The 23,338-nt window shown below is 38.5% G+C and overlaps 5 protein-coding genes across 7 annotated transcripts in view; all 5 read left to right on the forward strand.

Moving 5' to 3' along the window:
* Positions 1 to 4,131, forward strand: part of tiam1b (TIAM Rac1 associated GEF 1b) — a 103,603-nt gene extending 99,472 nt beyond the window's left edge. For all 3 annotated transcript variants that reach the window (XM_039678647.2, XM_039678645.2, XM_039678646.2), the window contains 3 exons: positions 41 to 128; positions 357 to 529; positions 2,598 to 4,131. In XM_039678647.2, the coding sequence (XP_039534581.2) occupies positions 41 to 128; positions 357 to 529; positions 2,598 to 3,103 (767 nt within the window). In that variant the 3' untranslated portion in view covers positions 3,104 to 4,131. The remainder of the gene's footprint in view (positions 1 to 40; positions 129 to 356; positions 530 to 2,597) is intronic.
* Positions 4,132 to 5,179: 1,048 nt separating this feature from the next.
* cldn8.1 (claudin 8.1) lies at positions 5,180 to 16,878 on the forward strand. The gene is made up of 3 exons (XM_039678720.2): positions 5,180 to 5,269; positions 5,858 to 5,927; positions 15,084 to 16,878. Exon 3 carries the CDS (start codon positions 15,332 to 15,334, stop codon positions 16,154 to 16,156), a length of 825 nt encoding a protein of 274 aa, XP_039534654.1. The 5' UTR covers positions 5,180 to 5,269; positions 5,858 to 5,927; positions 15,084 to 15,331; the 3' UTR covers positions 16,157 to 16,878.
* Positions 7,662 to 8,741, forward strand: LOC120483594 (claudin-4). The gene has a single exon (XM_039678727.2). The coding sequence runs from the start codon at positions 7,979 to 7,981 to the stop codon at positions 8,642 to 8,644; it is 666 nt and encodes a 221-aa protein (XP_039534661.2). The 5' UTR covers positions 7,662 to 7,978; the 3' UTR covers positions 8,645 to 8,741.
* Positions 11,655 to 13,367, forward strand: cldn8.2 (claudin 8.2). The gene has a single exon (XM_039678717.2). The coding sequence runs from the start codon at positions 11,747 to 11,749 to the stop codon at positions 12,626 to 12,628; it is 882 nt and encodes a 293-aa protein (XP_039534651.2). The 5' UTR covers positions 11,655 to 11,746; the 3' UTR covers positions 12,629 to 13,367.
* Positions 16,879 to 16,968: 90 nt separating the features above from the next.
* On the forward strand, positions 16,969 to 22,521 carry cldn8.3 (claudin 8.3). Its single transcript, XM_039678714.2, has 2 exons — positions 16,969 to 18,850; positions 20,424 to 22,521. Exon 2 carries the CDS (start codon positions 20,476 to 20,478, stop codon positions 21,460 to 21,462), a length of 987 nt encoding a protein of 328 aa, XP_039534648.2. The 5' UTR covers positions 16,969 to 18,850; positions 20,424 to 20,475; the 3' UTR covers positions 21,463 to 22,521.
* Positions 22,522 to 23,338: the final 817 nt, after the last annotated feature.

Raw genomic sequence — 23,338 nt, forward strand, 5'->3', positions numbered from 1 at the left:
GACCTGATCACAGTGTGTGTGTGTGTGTGTGTGGGTACAGACGGAGACAACGCAGCCGTTTGTGAGATCATCCATGTGAAGTCTGAATCAGAGGGAAGACCCGAGAGAGTGTTTCAGCTCTGCTGCAGGTCAGTGTGTCCTGCTATAAAACAATACGCACACATTTAACAAACATCATTCATTAGGAAACTGACACCATCTGGTGGAGGAACCCTGTACAGCTTTTATGTGCATGTTACCTTAAATGTGCTGTTATTGTTATGTGAAACACAAATACAAACCATATTTATCTGATTTTGAACATATGTCTAAAATCTACATGAATAATAAACTGATGTGTTAAACGGTGTCTGCAGCTCTCCAGAGAGTAAGAAAGACTTCTTGAAGATGGTTCACTCCATCCTGAGAGATAAACAGCGCCGTCAGCTGTTGAAGACAGAGAGTCTTCCTCCAAATCAGCAGTATGTTCCCTTTGGAGGAAAACGCCTGTGCGCTCTTAAAGGAGCCCGACCCGCCATGAACAGAGCAGGTACACACACACAGCAGAGGCTAAACACTGACTTTAGGCCACTGGTTTCAACATTGATAATCATCAGAAGTGTTTCTTGAGCAGCAAATCAGCATATTAGAATGATTTCTGAAGGATCATGTGACACTGAAGTACTGTAGTGTTAATTTTGTCAACTGTTTTTAATTGAATCTTCAAGTCAAATGTCTGAGGATTTTACTCTAGTAATAGTCAGTGAAAGTTGTATAATGGTTGAATTTAAAATTATATTAAAATTATAGTCAACTATAATAAATAGAAATGTATTTTTACATTTCATTAGAATTATTGCACTTACACCCTATAAGCACAAATCAAGAGAATGTCAACACATATGCATATGGTTTATTGGTAACACTTTACAATAAGGTTCATTAGTTAACTACAGTAGTTAACATTAACTAAGAACGAACAATACTTCTACAGCATTTGTTAATCTTTGTTAATTTCAACATTTACTAATACTTTATTAAAATCTTGTTAACATTAGTTAATACACTGTGAACTAACATGAACAAACAATGAACAGCTGAATTTGTATTAACAAAGATTAACAAAAACAGTAACAAATGTATTGTTCATGTTAGTTAATACATTAACTAATGTTTAATAAATGAACCTTATTGTAAAGTGTTACCGGTTTATTTGACCTCATCTTGTTTTCAGAATTATTATAGGCTATTTATCATATACTGGTAAAAAAAAAAAAACTCCAATAATTCCAAATTACAGTAATGTTTTTCTATTAAAACAACAGCAAAAAAGACTTTGCATTGTCGCATAGAGGTTGCGTAAGTTAATTGATTTAGCAATCGAGAGATTCCTGTTTGGAGTTCATCACTGAGAAGGTTTGATCACAAACGGCGTAAGCGGTTCATGACAGAGCACAGACCGACTGAATGATACTTTCATTCAAGCAGAAAATCTCAAGTGGAAATCTCTAAACTGCAGCTTTCTTGTTCGTCTGTGTTTTCAGGGTAGAAAACATGTTTTCTTTAACAGAAAAGCTCTGATTGGAGGATTTAATTTCTTGAAATCTGGCAACCGTAAGCATGAAAAGCTTGTTGCGGCTTGTTAAAAACAGTTTTGTCTCTGCTTTCATTCAACAAAAACATATATTTATAACATTTTAGTCTGGTCATTTTTGTCAACATTGATAAAGTCACAGTCATCATTTAATGACGTTGGTCTCGTCTTTGTCATGGAATAAAGGTTATCAACGGAAAACATTTTTTGTCATAGATTTCGTGACACTAATGATGTAAAAATATTTCTCAATATTACTGTTTTTATTGTATTTGAATCAAATAAATGCCTTGGTAAGCATAAAATACTTATTTTTCAATGGGTTCATGTGGTTACTTTTAAAAAAAACTGATAAAACTGATAATTTACTCACCCCCATGTCATCCAAGATGTCCATGTCTTTCTTTCTTCAGTCGAAAATAAATTAAGGTTTTTGATGAAAACATTCCTGGATTTCCGCCATATAATGGACTTCAATGGGAACCAAACGGTTCAAGGTCCAAATGAGATTCAGTGCAGCTTCAAAGGACTTTAAACGACACCAGACGATGAATAAGGGTCTTATCAAGCGAAATGATCGCTCATTTAAAAAATAAATAAAAAAGTTCAAGTTTTATAAGCACAAATACTCGTCTGTGACGCACGTTTGTGACTCTCCCGTTCAAACTCGTTAATCAAAATGAACGAATCTTTTTTTCGAGTCATGACTCGAAGGGTCCTAGATAAGACCCTTATTCATCGTCTGGTGTCGTTTAAAGCCATTTGAAGCTGCACTGAAACTCTCATTTGGACCTTGAACCGTTTGGTCCCCATTGAAGTCCATTATATGGAGAAAATCCTGGATTGTTTTCATCAAAAACCTTCATCTCTTTTCGACTGGATGACATAAATTATTAGCAAAAGTTTTTTTAAAAGTGAACTACTCCTAACACTAGTTGCCTAAAGGTAGTTTAACTCAAACATATGAACAAAATGACAATAAAAGGTGTATGCGAGTAATGCTCAATGTTTTGCATCTTTTCAGTTTCTGCTCCCACTCGCACTCTGGGCCGGAGGAAACTGGTGCGAAACCGCTTCACCATCGACACGGACATCGTCTTCGACACCGAGCCGGACAGCGACTCGCCGGACTCCCAGCATGCTCAGGAGCAGAGCGTCATCCCGGCGGGCGACACCGACCGCTGGGTGGAGGAACAGTTCGACCTCCAGCGCTACGAGGAGCAGGAACACGACGTGAAGGAAACGGACATCCTTAGCGACGACGACGACTTCTCCCAGTCCGCCCTGAGCCCGTCCACCGAGCCAGACCTGGAGGGGCCGCTCTCTGCCCTCTCGCTGGAGGGAGACACAGAGGAGGACGAGGACGAGGAAGCGGAGAGCAAGAAGGACTACAAATCTCACCATGCCAAGCTCTCTCATGTAGGGAAGCAGTGCGCCATGTCAGTGGCCAGTGTGGATGAGCAGGCGCTGCCTGATGAGGTCATCTGGGTGCGACGGGACAGCAGCGCAGAGAACGAGACACAGAGCTGAGTCAACGAAAGCTCGGCCGATGCATGACGACGGTTTCTCCTCACTAATATTCCCGAATGTTAGACATTCCTGTCGAAATAGCTGTAAGATATGATGCTTCTCCACCATAGACACTTACACACATTAGATGAGCTCTACGTGTGCGCTGTGGCCAATCAGAAACCGCGGGGAACGTGGTAGTACAATCAATAGATTTAGAATTGCACATTCAACGTTGGCAGCTGCCAACGTCTGCCAAACATTTTCATTGTTTATTTATAAAATAAGGGCTGTGATTTATTTATTATGTCCTTCAGATGTAAGCCGAAACAACAGCCGGATAAAATATGATGGATTTTTGTTTGTTTGACATTCTCATATTTGTACAGAAAAGGCCCTTTTTCTCCTTTGGATTTGTATATATTTGCGTTTATTTCTTTTCAATTTTTCCGAAATGTACAACACTGCGCACTATTCTGACCTGAAAAACACACGCCAGTTGAATATTCATTGAGTAATTGTGTTGAATATTGAATATTGATTGATCTCAGGTCAAAATAATGCTGAACGGATATTTTTATGATTTTTTTACAGCTCATTCTTGGTCACTATGTCCTGTTTTACTTGAATTCTGTTGATAAATGCAATATGATTTTTTAGCTGATGGACTGTTCTGTTCACGTTGATATGGTTTGTTGTGGTTCAGCCCTGCATTACTGACACATTAATCGACACTCACATTATGGAAGACGACCCGAGCCTTTACACACACAAAATGTGTACAGTGTCGTTTATTTTTTAATTGACCTTTTCATTTATTTAGTTCTGTTTTAGCTGCAGTTAAACGAGCAACTTTTGGTTTCGTGTTTTAAAAGTTCCAAAATTTGCTGAATGCAATCGAGAAAAGCCACTGGAAAAATATTTTAGATGATAATAATGAATTCTAATTGAAAACATTCCCGTTGTGCTATAGAGATTGCATTTTTATTTTGTACATAGAGCTGTGGATTGATATTATATCAAATAAACTGGTTTCGTACATATCCAAAGCCGATCCCTGTGATTCGTGGATGCTTCTTCATTTCCAGGCACATTTCCACCAGTGTTAATATGAAGCACTCCTGTTTTGACCTGCGTGTGTGATCTTGCCCTTTATGCATTAAAGACAATCAACGCGGTTGGAATTTCAAATGTGAGGCACTGCTTGGCTTCGATGACAGATGGAAGTGCCAGGATCGCTTCAGGCTCGGTGTTTTTAGCGGAAACTCTGGAGTCAGGAGTGAAATATAGGATGAGGGAAGCAATCAATCTCTCAGCGCTCAGATATAGGTAAGATGTAAGAGCTGATAGAGTTCCTCTCCTCAGGCCCGAGTGACATCATCAGACCACACACGCATCATCATCATAGAAATTAATTCATGAATATTTACTTTACTAAGAATCTTTTATTTTTTTGCTTCATGTGGCCTTCAGATCAGACTAGTAATGAACGTAGATTTTAACCTCCCGAACAAGCGGATTTTTCTTAAAAGTCACGTCAGGGTTTTTAAGAAATTGTCACTCATTGTTTGCTGTTTATTTTTTATATAATTTTATAATTATCTTTTCTAAACAATGATATTGACATTTTTTGTACAAAGTTTTTTTTTTTGCCGTTTCATCAATTTTTTTTTCTTCTCATAATTGTTATATTATTTATAATATGTATTATTTATAATAAGTTATATATTTGTAAATGTATGTATTTATATAGAGGTGTATAGTGTTTATTGATATATTTTGTACATATTTTTTGTAACCATTTAGATAAAAAAAAAAGCAATCTGCCTCCCAGTGGTCGAATTAAGGTAGTACCATATGTTTACATAGTAGGCCAGGATACGTTAAGTTTTATAGTAGTGTTAATGCATAGAAATGTTATGCCTCATGTCGAGCTCGAAGCCATTTCATCTGAAACTTCAAACTTTAAGGTTTCGCTAAGTTTGTTAATTCCTTACGTTTACCTTACGTAAGTTTACTATGTTTTATTGTTGAAAGTAATTCTTTTTTGTATTTATATCTATTGGCTGTTACAATTTTGACAAAGATGTGGAGAAGATGAACAATAATCCTTTGACCTTTAACCTGACTCAAGTCAAGGATTCTGTGGTCGACTTGACTTCATTAGAGAAAACTGAGAAAAACAAGGTAAGTTTATATCAATTTAATGGAGTTTTGCACTAAATAAACCAACATTTAGGTTAATTAACCTACACAGTTCATAAAAGCCTATACTGTGGTAAAATGACGGAACCAGATGGTAATACGACGTAGTGAATGATAACGTTAGCATTCTTGCTAATCATTCATTGTCACCTGGTTCTAAGTAAATGACTGTGGCATTTACGTGAAAAGAGTAATTATTTATACATTTTAACGTGGTATGAGTACAATTAATAAAATAATACCTTTGTTTGATTATTATTTATTAATTGGATGCTGTGGAAGTTTGTATTTTTTTATGTTGAACGTGCATTTTTACACAGATGCGCTAGATGGCGCACAAAGATGGCGCAGAAAATAACTATCAACTATAATAAAAAAAATCTACAAAATCTAATAACATGTACCACATTTTCTGAGCATCTATAGTGGTTTTCTCTATTTATTCAGAAGTGAAACATTTACTGTCTACAGTTAAGTAAAAGGTGCTGTCTAAAAGGAAAAGTGTGATATTGACAGAATACATTTACATAAGTCATAATATGTTGTTAAATGTCACTCTTGTTCTCTGAGGTTGGACGTCTGAGTTGACATATGAAACTCAGTCACAGATGAAGTCACAGCAGCCCGACCCGTCGGACAGGTTTGAAAGTTTCTGTTGACTCTTCAATGAACCTCTTACTGATTTTAATTCACAGTGTTTTACATGAAGACTGGTGACATTTTAGCTCAGGTGAGATGAGCTGCTGCTCTCTGTGAGCTCCTGTAAATGTGCTCAACATGATCCTATGTTCAGCCAGGATTTCAATTCTAAAAAATACATTCACTTTAAATGACAAAACAAACAGATTAATAGTCATAAAACAAGGTATAAAATGAACACTGATACCTGCCAGTTGAGGATAAACCATGAACATGTTCTTACAAAGCATTTAGTATTTTGCATTATTTATATTATAAGTATGTTGTTCTTCCTGGTATGAGATTATGTTGTTGCCTTTTTTCTATCATAATGGTGGCAAGCAGCATCAAGCATCACTGCACGTCACAAAAAATGTTTTGTTCCACATATTTTCATGGTTTAATGCATGGAAGATTTGAAAACTGTAGGCATCCATAACATCTCATTGTAAATTGAGGTAAAAGTTTAACAACTGTCATTGATTTGATTTGTTCACGTCACTTAGAACACCAAGATTCAGATTAATGTTCTTACAATGCAATTTATACTTATTTATACAATTTTTTTGTTCTGTCCTTACAAAATGAGCAATAACAGTTTTATTTACTCGCCAAAGTCAGTTTTCTCCCATAGGTGCACTTGATGAATGTTAATTGTAGGTTGCCAGCAGCTGTAGTTTTACTGTCTTAAATAAGTATCCCACTATTATTAAGGGCTTTAAACAATTTCTTTAAACTATTTTCAGAGTTTAATGATTTTAAGGGATACTCCACTTTTTTTTTGGAAATAGGCTCATTTTACCACTCCCCCAGAGTTAAACAGTTTTACCGTTTTCAAATCCATTCAGACGATTTTCTGATATTTAGAGTAATATCAGTAACCGGACAGTTTCTGGTCTCGTTGACTTCCATAGTATATTTTTTTCCTACTATGGAAGTCAATGAGACCAGAAACTGTCTGGTTACTGATATTCTTCGAAATATCAGAAAATCGTCTGAATGGATTTGAAAACGGTGAAACTCAACTGTTAAACTGTGGGAGAGTGGTAAAATGAGCCTATTTCCAAAAAAAGTGGAGTATCCCTTTAAACTCTCTTGTTTGAATTCATCAAAATGAACAAATCTTTTTTCATGTCATTTGGTTCATTCATTGAACGAAATGAACGAGTTGACTCGGGAAAAGATTTGTTCATTTTGATGAACGAGTTCGAACAGGAGAGTCACAAACGTGCATCACAGAACAGAGCAAGGCGACCATTTGTGCTTATAAAACTTAAAATTTGTTATTTATTTATTAAATGAGCGATCGTAAAACGATGACTTATTCATTGCCTGGAATCGTTTAAAGCCCTTTGAACAGTTTGCACTGAGACTGTCTTTTGGACCTTGAACCGTTTGGTTCCCATTGAAGTCCATTATATGGAGAAAAATCCTGGAATGTGTTCATCAAAAACCTTAATTTCTTTTCGACTGAAGAAAGAAAGACATGGATATCTTACCTGACATGGGGTTGAGTAAATTATCAGCAAAAGCTTTTTTAAAAGTGAACTAATCCTTTAATATGGATGTTTTTCTTACAAAAATGCATCTCTTTTTGGGTTAAAATAACTCTTTAATCTTGTTTTGTTTCATTTTAAAATCAGTGCTGAGTACATTTTACTCTAAAAACGAAAATACTATTTCAGTCTTTTGGCCTCAAAATTTCTCTTTTAATTCAAGTCTTGCTGTTTTTTATTTATTTACAGTATTTTATTTGATCAATTTTCAACTTGTTATTTTGTGGCCCTCACTATGGAGCCGTCACTGTAGTGTACATTAGAGCAGTTCCTGCTGTTGCAACCGATGCATGAACTCACAGACAAGTCCGTTTGTCATCAGCTAACAGAAACCAGCGTTACCGCATAGCACGGATGCACACAAGCCCTCCTACATCATTCCTGTCAGATATCCCCAATACATTTGTAGAAACGCTGGCGTTTCACATCACTTGTGCTCGCGAGCGAAGCTGTAGTCATGAGGGCTAAGCTGGAGATCCTGGCCCTGGTGCTGGGCACCGTCGGTCTGATCGGGACCATCGCGACGACCGCGCTCCCCATGTGGAAGGTCACGGCGTTTATCGGGCCCAACCTCATCGTCATGGAGGCGCTGTGGGAGGGCTTGTGGATGGCGTGCATTCGGCAGGCGGACATCCGGATGCAGTGCAAGATCTACGACTCTCTGCTCATCCTGCCGGGAGACATCCAGGCGGCCCGCGGGCTCATGTGTGTGTCCATCACGCTCGCCGTCCTCGCCGTCCTGGTGTCCGTCTGCGGGATGAGGAGCACAGACTGCCTTCAGGACCACAGCAGGGGCAAGAACGTGATCCTGCTGGTGGGCGGGTGTCTTTTCGTCGTGTCCGGCCTCGCCGCTCTCATTCCCGTCTGCTGGTCCACTCATTCCATCATACGAGACTTTTATAACCCCATGGTGTTGGAGTCGCAGAAGCGCGAGATCGGACAGGCGCTGTACGTGGGCTTCGCCACGTTCCTGGTCCTCTTGGTGGCGGGGGTGATCCTGCTGTGCCGTTACGCCCCTCGACAGAGGAAGGACGAGGAGGACGGCCCGTATGTCCCGGTGGAAATGAGCATGTTGGGACGGACTCCCTCTTCCAACTCCAACTGGAAGACTCAGTACGTCTGACAGAGAGTGATTCATTCATTCATTCATTTATGTGCATCTTTTTAGTTGTTGTTTTTTTTTTTTTACTTTTCAAGCTTTTGTTGCTGTCTTGGTATCTTGTAAAATCTCTGTTGAATTCTGGTTAATTAGATTAAATGTTACTCACTTTACTAACTAAGTGCATTCAGTCTATACTATATGAAGTGTAATATGGTATGATCATATATTATATTTTTAATACATTTTGGGTTAAATTCATTTATTTTAGTTCTGTACTTGTAAGGAAAAACTAAAACTAACTTCTATTCGTGCATCTATCACGAACATAAGATTTGCCTATTTCTGTTTTAAATAAATCATTCAATTATGAATGAGACTAAACAATCAGTTATGGTAATCATCTAAAATTCATTATTTACAACCAAAAACAAACAATTTTTTTTTTATTTTAAGATTTACCCAGCAACTTTTTCAACTTTTATATCAGAATTGTTCAATTATGAATAAGACTAAACTAGATAATCATTCCAATGCATTAATTGCACAAAAAACTTGCAATTTAGGTTTTTTTTTATAAAATATTATTTTATTATGCATATTATTTATTATCTAATATTTATACTTACATTTATACAATATAAATACTGCAATTATAAATATGATAATAATTGTACTTTTTTAATTGTATGATTTTATTGTAATATTAAATGTGCTAGTTAAAATTAAGTGATATTAAAGGATAATTTAAACAATAAAGTTGTGTGATTTTCAGAGAAAATGTTCATTTCTCAGAACTTTGTCTCAGATGTTTCTCACAGTTCTATTGGAGGAATAAAAGTGGAAACGAATAAAACAACAAACACGGTAGACAGAGCTGTAACTGAATGACGAGCCGCTCGGATCATTTGAGAAATGCTTGAGTTCATATTAAAATCCTTGACTTTTGATTGCAGAGTCTTTTCCTCAGGAGAAACATCTGATAAGCTGAAGATTTCACCAAAACTCCTTAATATACTAAATAATTGCGATATTAAAGGGATAGTTGACTTTGAAATTAATTTTTTATATGTTTTAGCTTACCTCAAGGGCATCCAAGATGTAGGTGTCTTTGTTTCCGCAGTATTTTCAATTTTGATATTTTTAGGTCAAACCGTTCTTGTCTGTCAGTCATATAATGGAGGTCTATGGTCACCACCTCAAAGAGCATGCACAGAGAAGTCCAAGTTAAACATGATTTAATGACTCGTAAATGTAAGTACACATTGATGGTCTAAGACACGAAACGAGCGGTTTGTGTGAGAAAACGAACAGTATTTATATCGTTTTTACCTCTTGTAATCACAGCCACGTCCAACTGATCTGAGGACGCGGGCGCTTTGTGGCTGCGCAAGCTGTGATCATAGACCTGCATTATATGACTGACAGACAAGAACGGTTTGACCTAAAAATATCAAAACTGAAAATACTGCGGAAACAAAGACACCTACATCTTGGATGCCCTTGAGGTAAGCTAAAACATACCAAAAATTAATTTCAATGAACTATCCCTTTAAATAGATTTTTTTTAATTGTCTTTCCTATAGTTTTGATGCATAATTCTTAGATTTTGCCATGCTGGGCTTTTGACTAAAAACAATTGCATTCATTAAAAACACTCTGGATATACAAAGCAGACAGGATGAGAAATAACATGCTGAAAAATACAGGCGTGCCGTCTGCGTGAGATTCGCATCTGACATGCCTAGATATTGAGCAACACCCACATGCATTTATTTACTGTAAGTGAAACTAAATGTAAGCTATACGCTGCTGCTGGACTCATGTTAGATGGATTAGATATCTACAGAAGTGTGTGTGTGTGTGTGTGTGTGTGTGTGTGTGTGTGTGTGTGTGTGTGTGTGTGTGTGTGTGTGTGTGACACTAGCCATCTCAGGTTCCACCCTCCACTATCTGCGTTTCTTACTTGGAATTGCTGTAACACACCTGACCTCTCACTGACAGACAGCAGCTGAAGCTCAGGGGAATCATGGGAAATTTAAGTTTAGGAACCTTTTGAGAAAATAAGTCAGAGATCTCCATATGAACTGAAACATTTCTCATCAAATTCTTCCAAAGATGAAACATTCAATGATCTGAGCCGCTTTTAATTGATGTAAAATATTGACTCTATTTTCTAAGGAGTCTTAAGAAAAACATATGAGACAGTTAAAACTTTAATAAGATATAAATAATAAATACAATTCGAGTCTCCTGCAGAACTATGAAAGAGCAATAAAATATATGCATGTTAATTTTATTTATAGTTTTGTCTGTAATTTTTAAATTGAATGTGGTTATCTTTAATGTTTTTCTTACACCTCCATTGCTCAATACATTTTTTATTTGATTGCCCAGCCTGGATAATAATTATTTATTTATTTTATTGAATTATTTTTATTTAGGAATTGTTTATATTTATATTAAAAAATAATAGTAAACTATTATTATTATTGTTATATGAGCAATTATATTGCATATACCCAAGTTATAAAATGTCAAAATAGTCATTGTCATTCACAAATTTATTCATATATGTATTTGTATTTATACTGTATTAATTTTATATTATAGTAGTCAACATTTGAATGGAATCTCAAAAGTTCATCAAAGTTGTCCTAGTATTGTTCAAAAAGTTCAAATGTTGATTACTGTATTTTTAGAAATAGTAATTCACTGTATTTTGATAACTTGAGCTTTAAAATTGTTTTATATTTATATATTTTTATTTATTATTATTATGTATTTTATAACTTGAATATTACCTTGAAAGTGACCATTTAAATTAGATTTTAAATAAATCTTATACACTCCAACAAGCTATTTTGTGTTTGCATTCTGAATATAATACTCATATTTACTGTAGGAGCCACCTAATTGGCAGAAGTCACTTGTTTGAGCATTTCAAGTATCACCAGTTTCCTTCGAGGTGATTATCAGATGTTTTAGGAGCAGAAGAACCAGTCTGATTGCATACAATCATTAACATTTTTTCTTGGCTGTAAATACGTGTCATCTGGATCTTCCGGTCTCATTTGAGAAACACCACAGTGAAGGAGAGCTGTGTTCTGCGTCTTCTCGACCATCATGTCTTACACGACCGGGACTTACATGGCCAAGTCCTACGCGGACAAAGCCCACCCGGACAAAACCTATGGGGGCAGTGTGTACACGGGCTATCCTGAGAAGTCTGCGGAGGAGATATACCAGGAGCAGCTCAAGGTCGAGAAGAGGAAGAGACGGGAGTCCATGTGCTGTGAGGTGGTGGCGCTGGTCATCGGGTTTTTCGGATTGATCGGCGTCGCCGCCGTCACGGGCCTCCCGATGTGGAAGGTGACGGCGTTCATCCAGGAGAACATCATTGTGATGGAGACGCGTTGGGAAGGCTTGTGGATGAACTGCTACCGGCAAGCCAACATCCGTATGCAATGCAAGGTCTACGATTCTTTGCTGTTCCTTCCGGCCGATCTCCAGGCTGCCAGGGGCCTCATGTGCGCCTCCGTAGCTTTGTCCGCCTTCGCCTGCATCGTGTCATCCGTAGGAATGCGCTGTACCCGTCTGGTGGACTCCCGTCCCAAGACCAAGCACATCGTTCTGGTGAGTGGAGGGTGTTTGTTCCTGGCGGGCTGCTTGACCACCATCATCCCCGTGTCGTGGACGGCTCACGCGATCATCCAAGACTTCTACAACCCTTTGTTGCTCGACGCCCAACGCAGAGAGCTCGGGGAGGCCCTTTATATCGGATGGATCACTTCTGCGTTGCTCTTCTGCGCCGGGGTGATTCTGCTGTGTCGACATGCACCTCGCACACAAGACAAAGTGGACATGAATGCTGTGATGTATCGTGCCGGATCGGTCCCGTATAACTACTCCTACAGGCCCGGATATGGATACCCGTACGGACAACCCGCATATCAACCAGCCTATTCTTCTGTTCCACCCTCAGTCTATAACCAGCCAAGATATTAAAACACACACAGTGAGTGTGGCACTTTAACACTAAAATCTCCCATAGAGACTCCAGTGTAGAAATAACTTGAGATGGGAACGGACATTCAGAAGAAAACAGGAGCCTATTTGTTGATAATATATGACTGTATATGTGATGCTTGATGCATTTCCTTCTTGCCTGTATTATAAAATGATGTTCGTAATTTACATTTGTACAAAAATAGGATGGAATGTGCTAAATTTAAAAACAGAAACGTGGGATATTTCCACACAGCATTTAACCGATTTTAATGTTGACCTTTTTTTTTTCACAGCACTGGTTTGACTTTAATCGTATTAAAAATAAATGTGTAAAAAGAACTGTGGATGTACTGGTTTCTGGTCTTTAGTCTCAAAACATTCCTTTCCTGGATCTGGCGGCATGATTTTGCTGTTTTTTCAGCTTAGTTTTGGCAATGCTGGTCGAACCAGTTCAGGTGGTTTTCCAATGTTTGTTTCTCTTGTGTTGTCAGAGGAAATGTTCCACAACCTCAAAATGTCACACCCCTAATGCAAATTTACCAGCAGACATGAGTGACAATGACTTTGTGTTTGTGTGACAAATAAAGATGTGCAGGTGATATAAGATGTTATTGGAGAAACAGTTGCATCAAAACAATAGTATGATCAAAACTCTCATCTGGACTTGCTGATGGAAATGAACTTAGTACCAGAAGTTTATGGTCAAGCAAGCTTACGTCAGCCGTATTGTAGGAACAGAAACTCTTTTTTTCACATTGTCTGAAGAAAATGTGAGCAGTGCTTGACCCTATAAAGTTTGCTAGGGTGTTGCTATGAAGCTGCTAAGGTGTTTTAGTATCGTGAATTAGTAACATGCACAGAAAACAGGCATAGCAACAGGTTAAAAGTCAAATGGAATTACAAAAATTCTTGCTAATGTGTTCTGATTGTTTTTGGTATGTTGATTTTCCGCTAAAAACATTTCAACCCCATAGAAACATGCTAAACCCACTCAGAACACTTTGGAAAAAAATACTCATTATCAAATGGAATTGCAAAGACGCTCGACCATACAAAGGTTGCTAGGGTGTTGCTATGCCGTTGCTCAAGTGTTCTGAGCAGTAATTATGCAGCTTTTGAGTCCCTAAATATCATATTAACGTGATCAAATTTAGAGGACCTTAGCAGATAGTTGCTTGGGCTTGGTTGTTGCCTCAGAAAACTAAAGCAATTCCATTGTAAGTTTCCCAAAAAAAACACCCTGCATAGCAACACCTGACCAACCACACAGTAACATTCTAAAAACAAAACAAAAAACACACTCAAAACCTCTTTAGCAGCTGCATAGCAACACCCAAGCAACCACACAGTAACATTCTTAAAAAAAAAACTAGAACTTCTTTAGCAGCTGCATAGCAACACCCGAGCAACCACATACAGTAGTAACATTCTAAAAAAAAATGCCCAGAACACCCCTTAGCTGCTGCATAGCAACACCCACACAACCACCAAAGTAATATTCTTAAAGCCACCCAGACCCCCTTAGTAGCTGCATAGCAACACCCAATCAACCACATAGTAACATTCTAAAAAACACTCAGAACCTCTTTAGCATCTGCATAGCAACACCCAAGCAACCACATAGTAACTTTCTTAAAAAAACCTAGAACTTCTTTAGCAGCTGCATAGCAACACCGATCAACCACACAGTAACATTCTAAAAAACACTAAGAACCTTTTTACCAGCTGCATAGCAACACCCCAACAACCACACACAGTAGTAACATTCTAAAAAATGCTCAGAACTCCTTAGCCGCTGGCCGCTGCATAGCAACACCCACACAACCACCAAGTAATATCCACCAAGCCACCAACCACCAAGGTTCTAAATGTCTAAAAAACATGCAGAACCTTTTTAACAGCTGCATAGCAACACCCAAGCAACCACATAACATTCTAAAAAACACTCAGAACCTCTTTAGCATGTGCATAGCAACACCCAAGCAACCACATAACATTCTAAAAAACACTTAGAACCTCTTTAGCATGTGCATAGCAACACCCAAGCAACCACATAGCAACATTCTAATAAGAATTCAGAACGCCTTAGCAGCTACATAGCAACACCCGAGCAACCACATAGTAACAAGCTAGGTGTGCTAGGGTGTTGCTATGCAGCTGCTAAAGTGTAGAGTGGTTCTGATGTGGCTGTTTTTATTGGTTCCCCCAGAACACCCTAGAAACCTGTCAAACACCACTCAGCATTAAATGGAAGTGTAAAAATAATGAAATTTCGCAAAAATGACACGCTTCACCTTTCACTAAAAGCAAAACATCGGCGTTAAACCATCAGCTGATGTTTTTAAACATTTCAGACAGCAATTTAATGAGCCACAACACCAACGGCGTTAAACATTGACAGCCGTGTTGGCTTGTATCTGGCGGTTCAGTGATCCCTGTGTTTCCTCAACAGGAAAACATAGCCTGCTGAGCACACATCAACACGGCTACGTGCTCCTCCTCCCCCCCGAGTGACACAAAACCAAATACACTCACATGGGGATTTGATTTCATAGCAACCAGCCTCAGCGTTCCCTCCCTCCCTTGAGCAAGAGGGCGGAGACTGGGAACAGGTGGACACCTGAGAGCTCCCATTCCAGCAGGATGCAAATCCTCACAGTCGAAACCTGTTCGTGCTGACCTGTGGCACGCTCTGGAGTCATGGCGAACGGCGCACTGGAGATTGTGGGACTGTGCGTGACCCTAATCGGGCTTATTGGGGCGGCGGCCAGCACCGGGATGCCGATGTGGCGGGTGACGGCGTTCATCGGGGAGAACATCATCGTGATGGAGACCCGTTACGAGGGCTTGTGGATGAACTGCTACCGGCAGGCCAACATTCGGATGCAGTGTAAAGTGTACGACTCCCTGCTGGCGCTGTCCCCGGACCTCCAGGCCGCACGGGGGCTCATGTGCTGCTCCGTTGCATTGACCGGTTTGGGTTTACTAATCTCCATTATCGGGATGAGGTGCACGGCATGCATTCAAGACAACGACCGTGCCAAGCGTATGGTTCTGATCATCTCCGGTTGCATGATCCTAGTGGGATGCTTCTGCTGCCTCGTTCCCATCTCATGGACCGCACACGCCATCATACAGGATTTCTACAACCCCTTGCTCCTCGATGCCCAGCGTAGGGAACTTGGGGAGGCTTTGTACATCGGTTGGGTGTCGTCGGCCTTCCTGTTCGTCGGTGGTTGTATATTCACTTGCTGTAGCGGCCCGTTGGACAAGGGCCCGGACCCAAGGTACAGGTACTCCAGGAACGCACCCTATGTGGCCTATCAGCCACAACCCATGGCCTTCCATCCCCAAGCCCGGTCCGACTACAGTCATCCGTCAGGACCACCGTCATTCATTCAGACGTCGTATCAACCGTCCCGACAGCAGTCGTTCGTTCAGCCGTCGTACCAACCGACCAAACAGCAGTCGTTCATACAACCGTCCCGACACCCGTCCGCCCGCAGCGCGGTGGCTTATCTCTGAACCCACAGGCTTGTCTATTTGTGTTTTTGTATGTTTGTGTGTGTTAAAGCGTGGACTTCTAAACAAAGATTTTTTTTTTTTAAAGAATAAAATTGTAAATGGTTTTAAATGTAACAAATTTAGTTATACATTTCATTTTTACAAGTTTCATTCTTGGGAATTCTTTAAGTTTGGCTTTTTTAAATATCTAAGAGCAAAGGAGAAACAGAAAGGACAGACTTCAAACCAAAGGTTTTAGGTAACGTAGTTGCATTGTACTTGCTCAAATAAGCACCGAGTAATATTAATGAACTTGTACTTACTATAGAGTTAGGATTTGGTTTAGGGTCAGTTACTTGCCTGTTATTACTATAGTAAGTACATGTAGCAACGTGTAACTACGTCACCTTAAAGTTTTAAATGTAAAAAAAAAAGTTGCTTGCACATTAAATTTGTTCCCTGATTCAATCTATGCTGTTTTTGACTATTTGAATGTCATTTCAACTAATTTTTGCATTTTTCATTTTTTACTTTGTAAGGAGCATTTTTGAGAACTTTGACTGAGATACAGATTGTTGTTTTATATGATTGATCATACCTCAGGACGTTGTAAAGTGTGTCACTTGAGGCATTACTTCAAAGCTGTCTAAAATATAAACTAGGAAAAGTGTTTAATATTCAGATATTTTTGTAAAAATCAAAGCACAATTCAATGATTTGAATCAATAAACATGTGAAACATCTTTTAGGATAACATATTTGCTTTTCTTCCTCATATCTTTCCGTATTTACAGGTAATGGTAGTGTACGGTTTCCTTTGTGTATTTGCACAGTAATAGTTCTTAGAAGAAATCTGTTCATCTCTTCAGCTTCGGACGAAGTGTTTTCTCAAAAAGGCACGGGGTCTGAGTTACAGGCAGGTGCTGAATTTGGTGATTTAGTTCAGCTCAGTGCGTTCGAGATCTTTATGCCCTGTGGCTTTACATAAATAGAAAGCCACAGTGAAACGTAAGACGGCTATTGTTTCTAGCGTCTCTGTGTGTAGACACACCCAGAGCGATTGAGTAACACAAGAGCTGCTGGTATTAGTATAGTAATGCTACAACAGAACCAGGAAACTGATCAGAACTATCTAGGAGTATGCAATCCCAGAATGCACTGTGGTGAGCTCATTGAAGAAAGAAAGGGGTAAAAAAAAAAAAAAAACACCACCCAAATAAATTATTAATGTTTCATTTAATTCAAAAATAAAACAGTTTAATTCAAAATTAGCACTTTATTTTAAAGCTCTCTTTAAAATCATATTATCACTTATTAATTGCAATAACTGTGTAATAACTAGGTACTAACCCTGAACCCATAAACCATGTAGTTACCTTATATTACCCATTATGTTCTTCTTTCAAAGTACACATAAGTGCACACTGTAAAATAAAGTGCAACCCAACATTTACTAGTTTAAAATTACTATTTTACCAAATTTAAATGCAAACTGTATTTTTATGATTATGAGGGTATTGCATTATTACCTTAGCAATATGCTAGCTATTTGCGTGAAGACAATAGTTACTATAGTGCCTATATAATGTTCTAAATCACTCACTTATGAGGTTAAATTTGAGTTATGATGCTTCCTTAGAACTTCGCTCTCTATGTAGGCAGTATATACAGCAAGGCAGCTCACTGGGTTTGAGAACAGAGCCTGTGGACTGTGGTGTCCTCATAATGCAAAACCTGTGGGTCGTCATCAGGGAGAAGTGACCTTGATTAGACTATTACAAAAGTCATGTGGCACTAAAGATGATCTACAACAGGTGCTTTGAATCAAATGTAAATTTATGGTTAATAAATGACAATAGAAATAGACAACAATGCGCTGCAACCAGAAATATTGTCCAAAACAGTCACTGACTATCCACCTTATTTTTAACGTGAGCGTCGTGGAATGTCCGGTGTCACGTGGTTCAAGTTATTAGCTGTACAAAAACAGCCCATCATGTTTTCTTTGAAAATGTTTCAATAAAAAAAAAAACAGCCCATCATGCTGTTTAATATTGCAAACTTGTATTTATTTAGTTATCATATTAATTGAATTTATCATCGCAATCATGAACAGACTGGTTTGTAGCACAGATAGTTTTAGCGTTTTCTGCACTTTGTTATTATTCCCGACCCATTCTCTAATGCAGTACAGCGGCGAATGAATCGGAAGTCTCGCACATTCACAGAAAACAGCTGACTTCTGCACTGGTGACAAATAAGGAGGATAAAAGCAACTCATTTCAGCCTCCAAAGCACTACTTAGTGCAGCTGCTCCCTCTAGTGGTGAAGTATGAGGATCTATTACTGTCTTAGTCAAGGTCATTGTTCATTTGAGTGTGTTTACATGTCATGAGAAATTATAACATTGTTGACAGAATGTGAACACTGGACAGTAAACACAACATCAGCATCTCTACATACCCTCATCATCCTGAACCAATCAGAAGACACCCCTGCCAATTTCCCATAACAAAAAGAGTTATCATTAAGATGTATAATCGCACACTGCCATGTGGATCCATGTGGACTCTGACTGTCCTATTTGATCTAGGAACAACATTCACCTGTCTGTCTAACACACCTGTTTTTTTTGTGTTTAACACGCTGAGTCTGAGACCTCTGGATTTGGACACTAAATCGCTGCCCAACAGGATTATATTTGTTCAGAACAGGGTGAGTGGATTCATTTATTTGTTGAGGATCATTTCCTGTCAATTTTTTGTGGAGATGTTCATTCAGGACATCTAGACAGAGAACAACATAATGTTTGATAGAAGTCTCTTATGTTCACCAAGGTTGCATTTATTTGATCAAAACTACAGTAATATTGTGAAATCCACTGCCACGGCCATAAAAAACTAACAAACACTGCCACGGTTTGGATTTAAATTGGCAAATGCTTAAGAGTCTATGATTGGATCATTATTGCAGTGATTGTTATGTTTCTAGCATGTTATTTGTTTGGCAGTACTTCTAACCCTTATTGATAAAGAGTGTAGCTTTTCATTTCTTATAAAACCAAGGAAACCATAATTTCTTATAAAACCATGTAGGAAACCATCATGGCCATATTCCAGGAAGACAAAGTCAAGGTTCATCAGGATCAAACTGTTCAGGCTACATGGATGTGCTGGAGGAGACATTACAGAGTGCTGGGCTCTTGCATAGTCTTGACCAAAACTCTTAATGGAAAAAAATGTAGAGATGTTATTTCCATCACAAGAGCATCAATTTTTGATCAAGATCTTGTATTGTCAATGCGAGAGTCCAGCACTCTGTAAAGTCTCCTCCAGCACATCCCAAACACTTTCAATGAGTTTAAGATCTGGACTCAGAGGAGCCGATTCATGTGTGAAACTGATTCTTCATGCTCCTCTCTCAAATGATCCTGATGAATCTTGAGGTTGTCATCCTGGAAAATCCATGATGTGTCTTCCTAAGGTTGTTTAAGAAGTGAAAAGCTACACACTCCATCAATACACTGTAAAAAAAAAAAAATGTTGTTGGTTTAACTTAAAAAATGAAGTAACCTGGTTGCCTTAAAATTTTAAGTTCATTGAAATGGAAAAAATGAGTTAATACAATGAAGGAGATCGATTTAATCATCAGAAACTCAAAATATTATGTTATCAGAACCACATAAATTATTTAAGTTGGTTTGACAGAAGAAAAAATGTTGCACTCTAAAAATGCTGGGTTGTTTTAACCCAACTTTGGGTCACATATGGCCAATAGCCATTGGGTTAAATTTTTAATTAGATTTTTTTACCCAACTTTTGGGTTTGACCATATTTGACCTAAAGTTGGGTTAAAACCACCCATTTACATGCAACTAACCCTCAACCAGATCCAAATCCTACCCCAATGCTGGGTTGTTTGTAGCCAAATGTGTGGGAAAAATATGGACAAACCCAAATGTTGGGTTAAAAATGTAATTTCAAATTTAAACCGAACTTCATCTTTCTAGGGGCTGTCAAACGATTAATCGTGATTAATCGCGTTCAAAATAAAGGTTTGTGTTTACAAAATGTATGTGGGTGTAAGTTAGAAGAACTGTTGCCAAACATTTACCAATACACATAATGATCACAGCAATAATGATCCAATCATGATAGACACTAGCATTTGCCTATTTTCTAGCTAATTTATTCCTGCGATCAAAGCTGAATTTTCAACATCATTACTCCAGTCTTCAGTGTCACATAATCTTTCATAAATCATTCTGATATGCTTTTTGTTTCTCTAGCTACTTTTAGGAAAACCAATGAAATAGACAAAAGTGTGTGAGGCAGAGGTCAATGATGGTTCAGGGCAAGTGTGACCTCATCGCTCTGTGCCTGGGCATCATCGGTCTGATCGGGACGGTGGCCGTCACGGGCCTCCCCATGTGGAAAGTGACGGCGTTCATCGGGGAGAACATCATCGTGATGGAGACCCGCTGGGAGGGTCTGTGGACGACGTGCTTCAGACAGGCCAACATCCACATGCAGTGCAAAGCGTACGACTCTCTGCTGTTCCTCCCGCCGGACCTGCAGGCGGCTCGGGGATTGACGTGTAGCGCACTGGCTCTGTCTGCACTCGGGCTGCTCGCGTCTCTTTTCGGCCTCCGTTGCACGTCGTGTCTCAAGGATCAACCGCGTGTCAAAAGCTCGTTTGCGATTGCCTCGGGGGCGATGCAGATTTTAGCATCCGTTTGCGTTATCATCCCGGTCTCTTGGACGGCTCACGCTATTATTAGAGACTTCTACAATCCTCTACTTGTGGACGCGCAGCGCAGGGAACTAGGAGAGGCGCTGTATATCGGTTGGGTAACTAGTGCTTTTCTTATGGCGTCTGGAGTTATATTTCTCTGTCGTCGTGTTGGTCCAAAACCAGGCTCGTCAATTTATTCAAACCGACAAGTTAATAAACCCGCTGTAAGGGCCTTTAACTCAAACAGCCTCTCCATTCTGCAGCCTTCTGCGTTCAGCTACGCCATTGCGCCTTCTAGTGGTCAACATTCACCTTGCAGTGTGCAACCGGTGACCACTGGGTCTTTAGTGTTCAGTCAAAACATCATGCCACCTCAAAACCTGGACTATTATGGCCCAAATGTGATGCAAAGCCAGTATGTTTCCAAAAACACGCTGTACGCTTCTGCACGCCTTAACGGCAGCGATCCCTACGCGTCCTTCACCTCCGGATCCGCATTTCACCCCGTTAAGCAGACCCCGCTCTACATAGGGTACAACTACTCCAGGGTGCAGTCCAACAGCTCAGACAGTAGCTTTGGATTGCGTATCTAAGTTGCAGCCCTATTTTTACATTAATTTTTAAAGCTACACTGTGTGATTTTTACCCCCATCTAGCGGTGAAAAGGTTTATGACGATCCAGTGAATACTTTCTGTTCCTCTCAATTCCGATTTCGTTTTAACTCCTACGGTGGCCAATGTAGTCCAAGGTTAACATGGCTTCCAGTTCGACCTCGTCCATAACGTCCAAACATAAACGTGAAAGGCGAAGCTTGAATTAGCGGGTATGTCCCTCTTTGGCTAATGTACTTTCAAGATGGAGGGGCAACATGGCGACCAACATTAGAACCCCTTGCCTTATGTAATGGCATATTATACACTCACGAGAATACTTTATTACTTGAACGAATATACATTAATGAGCACATATATTTTTGAAAGAACTAAGTGTGTTTTTAGCTAAGAATAAGAATAAGAGCCACACAGTGTAGCTTTAAATAGTAATAATTAAAAAAATCAAATTTTTCACAATATTCTTCTGCCGGTACGACAATGATTTGTCAAACATTTTTATTTACAGAAACTAAAAGTGGCAAAGTCTGCATGAAACTAAGGTTGCGATCGTCTTTTCTTGCCTATTGTGACATTCATCTGAGTGAAATTGCTTCTCAAACAAGAAGAAATGTAGGGCGGGACTTGATTTTGTCTATGGAGAATTGATTGGATGGTTGTGGGATTGACAGGGATCACACTTTTAAAATGCCCTCATATCCAGGTTTTTCACGAAAACTCCAAAAAATATTTATGCAATGTATGCAACATATAATTCACTAATATTTAGCTTTATTAAAGAGATAACCCAAACATGCTAATTCTGTCATCATTTACTCACCTGAGTCGTTCTCCTCTATGAGTTTCTTTGTTCAGTTGAACACAAAAGAAGAATCAGGTCCTTTTGTCTTTCATAGTATGAAAAAAAATGGTTAACAACATTCTACGGAGGCGTATTGCATTCACTTGAAGAAAAAAAACTACTCTGTTTTTCTGAATTAACGAGTTAATTTTTCATGAGAAAAAAAATTGCTCTGTTTTTCTGAATTAACGAGTTAATTTTTCATGAGAAAAAATTTTTTTTGCTCTGTTTTTCTGAATTAATGAGTTAATTTTTCATGAGAAAAAAAAAATTTGCTCTGTTTTTCTGAATTAATGAGTTAATTTTTAATGGAATTTTTTTGCTCTGTTTTTCTGAATTAATGAGTTAATTCAGAAAAACAGCAAAAATAAATTTTCTCATGAAAAATTAACTCATTAATTCAGAAAAACAGAGCAAAAACTTTTTTTTCTCAAGAAAAACTAACTCATTAATTCAGAAAAACAGAGCAAATTTTTTTCTCATGAAAAATTAACTCATTAATTCAGAAAAACAGCAAAAACTTTTTTTCTCATGAAAAATTAACTAATTAATTCAGAAAAACAGAGCAAAAACTTTTTTTCTCATGAAAAATTAACTCAATAATTCAGAAAAAAAGAGGGAAAAAAAATTTCTCATGAAAAATTAACTCGTTAATTCAGAAAAACAGAGCAAAAAAAATTTCTCATGAAAAATTAACTCATTAATTCAGAAAAACAGAGCTTTTTTTTCTCATGAAAAATTAACTCGTTAATTCAGAAAAACAGAGTAGATTTTTTTTTCTTCAAGTGAATGCAATACGCCTCCGTAAATACGCCTCCGTAACATTCTTCCAACTATCTTCTTCTGTGTTCAACAAAAGAAATAAACTTTTTGGGTGAACTATAATTTTGCTAGTGCCCTTTTTTATCCCCTAGGGCTTTGAGAACAGAAGCTACTGAAGGTTAAGACTGTCCTGGTGTCATTTTCCTGCAGCTCCAGAGTCTTTGTCCCATGAGATAATGTCAGAATGCAGGTAG

Source organism: Pimephales promelas, chromosome 16, assembly GCF_988280905.1.
Source record: "Pimephales promelas chromosome 16, fPimPro1.hap1.1, whole genome shotgun sequence".
In the NCBI taxonomy this organism is placed as follows: domain Eukaryota; kingdom Metazoa; phylum Chordata; class Actinopteri; order Cypriniformes; family Leuciscidae; genus Pimephales; species Pimephales promelas.